Raw genomic sequence first — 2,558 nt, 5'->3', positions numbered from 1 at the left:
TGATCGGCCTTCATTATACATACGTGTTGCGGCTCCGACTGCATCCGATAACAGTATGTAGGGAATTCAAAACAACATTATGGGATTTGCATTATGATATCGATACCTTACATCAACAAACATCGGGTACATGAAAATGATTTCTTTAAATATGGAAACTTTCATAATATTACTTTAATTAAACACTCTAGAATAAATCTTCCTGCTGCGGAATCGAAGCGTGTCAGTGCTAAAGGTAGGCGGCCTTAGAAGTGTCGAGACTGCCAATGTTTCGATATATTTAGCAACTAAATGGGATGAAATCACGCGTAGTCAGTCTTTGAGGGGTATCTTTCTAGGAACATGGCATCCTGGCATTGTATTACTAAGCAAGTTTAGCGGCCACTAACTAATAGCTAGTGTTAGTTTAGGAGGGAGAGAGAGAGGGAGACATAACTTTATTTTTGTCCTTGCAAGAAAAGTGAGGGAACATAGCGAGACTCTCTTTCGGCTCGTTAATGTGCGCAAGGAGATGGTCATAAAGGGACTAGAGGATATAATGGAGGTGTGAGAAAGGGCACCAGTGACGCGCACCATCGAAGATGGTGACAAGTCTGCAAGCGTAAGCAGAGACCACGACTGATTGATAGTTGTTGCTTATTAGTTCCAGCGTTCTGCACTGTCATGCTTCTGGAATATTCGCTCGCATTTTGATTAAGTGGACATTCCTGCAGTATATATTCGCCAACTCCACTTCTGCGATTGGGATACTTGCGTTGAAATTGCTTCTAAACGTGATTTAGCGCAATTTATGATGGTATCCTGAGTTATGAATTTCCGGTAATAAAAGTATAACTGTGGGTGTGCTAATGTATGTGAGCGTTTATATCATAATTCGTTTGTGAACCAATATAGAACTACTTGACTGTAAAATGTCGGTTATGCATTCAATGAAGACACAAGACGTCGAAGCGCCGGCTGCGTTCGGGAACCCTTCAACAACGGGTACGCATCTGGTTCAGCGTTCCTGCACTGATTCCAGCAAGACAAGACAGAAGGCACTTTTTTCCGAAACATCAACGAGCATTTATTTTCTGTAACGAGCATCAGCTGACGCTGCGCTCTTATAGACTTCAACATCGTACGTGAGAAAGTTCAGCACGTATTCAACAGGTTGATGATTTTCTGGCACTCGGAGGCATAACAGCCGCTATTTCTTTTTCGTTTTCTGCATTTCGGTTGTTGATGGGCGTTGCCCTTATCTCGCACAATCTTGAGACTGCAGTTGCGCATTCAGTTAAGCGGCACTACAATCTATACACAACCCGGCCGTGCACTGGAATGACTCCGGTCGGCTGCGAATAGATCACAGGCCCGTGGGCATGTGGGTAATAATGGTAGGTCGCAGGGATCACGTGCCTTGTAGGAACCGCGACCGCCACCTTCGGCGCAGCGACAGCGACAGGAACCACTTTCGGCGCAGTGACGGCGACAGGAACTGCTGCTACAGTTTGGGACGTCTGGATTTGAGACTGGACCGGCTTGTACGTCTTCTCGGTCTTGGGTGCTTCGTACGCCGTCGCCTGGTACGGACCCTGGGGCACTTGGAAGAGAGCGTCCGCCGGAGAAGACGGCTGCGTTCCGGGTTCGTTCGTGGACACGCTGACGCGGAATCCGCCCTCGTCGGCGATGTAGCTGACGATGCGCACACGCCCGTCGGTATCCTTGAGGCCGTAGGAACCCTGCTTGCGTCCTTCGGCGTCTCCGGACTCGCGCTGGAAGGCGCCCTCGCCTTCCGGGAACGTCCAGTCGTATCCGTACTGGTAAGCTCCCTGACCCTGCGTTTACACAGAAAGCATAAGCATCAATCGAAAACATAAGAGTTAAAGCTGGCGTACTAAAGGAAGCTGGCGAAACAAAGAGGCATTTTAGAATAACAGAGCTGAGCAAGTTGGTAAGTATTCATGTTAAGAAGACTGGGCGTGAGAACACGGACACAAGAAAGAAGTCAAGACACCACAAAGCCGAATGACAACTAAAAAAAGGCGCACATCGACGGAAAAGAAGGTAGACACAAAAACATATCTGCGCATGTCCAGACAACAGGCGACACCTATCAATCCGGCACACGTAGTGGTCTATGTGAAAGATTCAGGCATTTGATTTCTTCTTTATTCAAGTTAATCGACGGTTGGCCCGTGCATGCGCTCACATGGCTCACCCAGTCGGCGTTTGTGGTGTCTTGACTTCTCTCTTGTGTTCGTGTTTCCACTCCCAGTTTTTTAACATGAAAGGGTTATTTAAAGAGCGATAATCAACTGCCCTCCACATGGATATACACATAGTGGATTTGTAAGTCTGAGAGTACGTGTTTTAATTCGCCAACGTAAGGCAATATATTACCGCAAGGCGGAGACACACAGCACAGTGGGTTCACGATTACATCACCGCCATAGGTCTGCTAGGGAACTTTAGCTAGTTATGGCTGTTGAGCAAGAGAAAGTGCTTTTGCTCGCTAAGGGTATTTTCTATAGTCATATTAGCTACCCGGGAACGTCCTCGTTACGCGCGTCCTAACG

The 2,558-nt window shown here is 47.2% G+C and overlaps 1 protein-coding gene across 1 annotated transcript; it reads right to left on the bottom strand.

The window, feature by feature from the left end:
- Positions 1-1,174: 1,174 nt before the first annotated feature.
- LOC119398023 (cuticle protein 16.8-like) lies at positions 1,175-1,823 on the bottom strand (the record flags this gene model as incomplete). Its single annotated transcript, XM_037665292.2, has 1 exon — positions 1,175-1,823. A coding segment is annotated over one exon (537 nt), but the record flags the coding sequence as incomplete, so codon positions are not given.
- Positions 1,824-2,558: the final 735 nt, after the last annotated feature.

This window comes from Rhipicephalus sanguineus, chromosome 6 (assembly GCF_013339695.2).
Source record: "Rhipicephalus sanguineus isolate Rsan-2018 chromosome 6, BIME_Rsan_1.4, whole genome shotgun sequence".
Lineage (NCBI taxonomy): Eukaryota > Metazoa > Arthropoda > Arachnida > Ixodida > Ixodidae > Rhipicephalus > Rhipicephalus sanguineus.
This window is presented reverse-complemented; position numbering and strand designations above follow the sequence as displayed.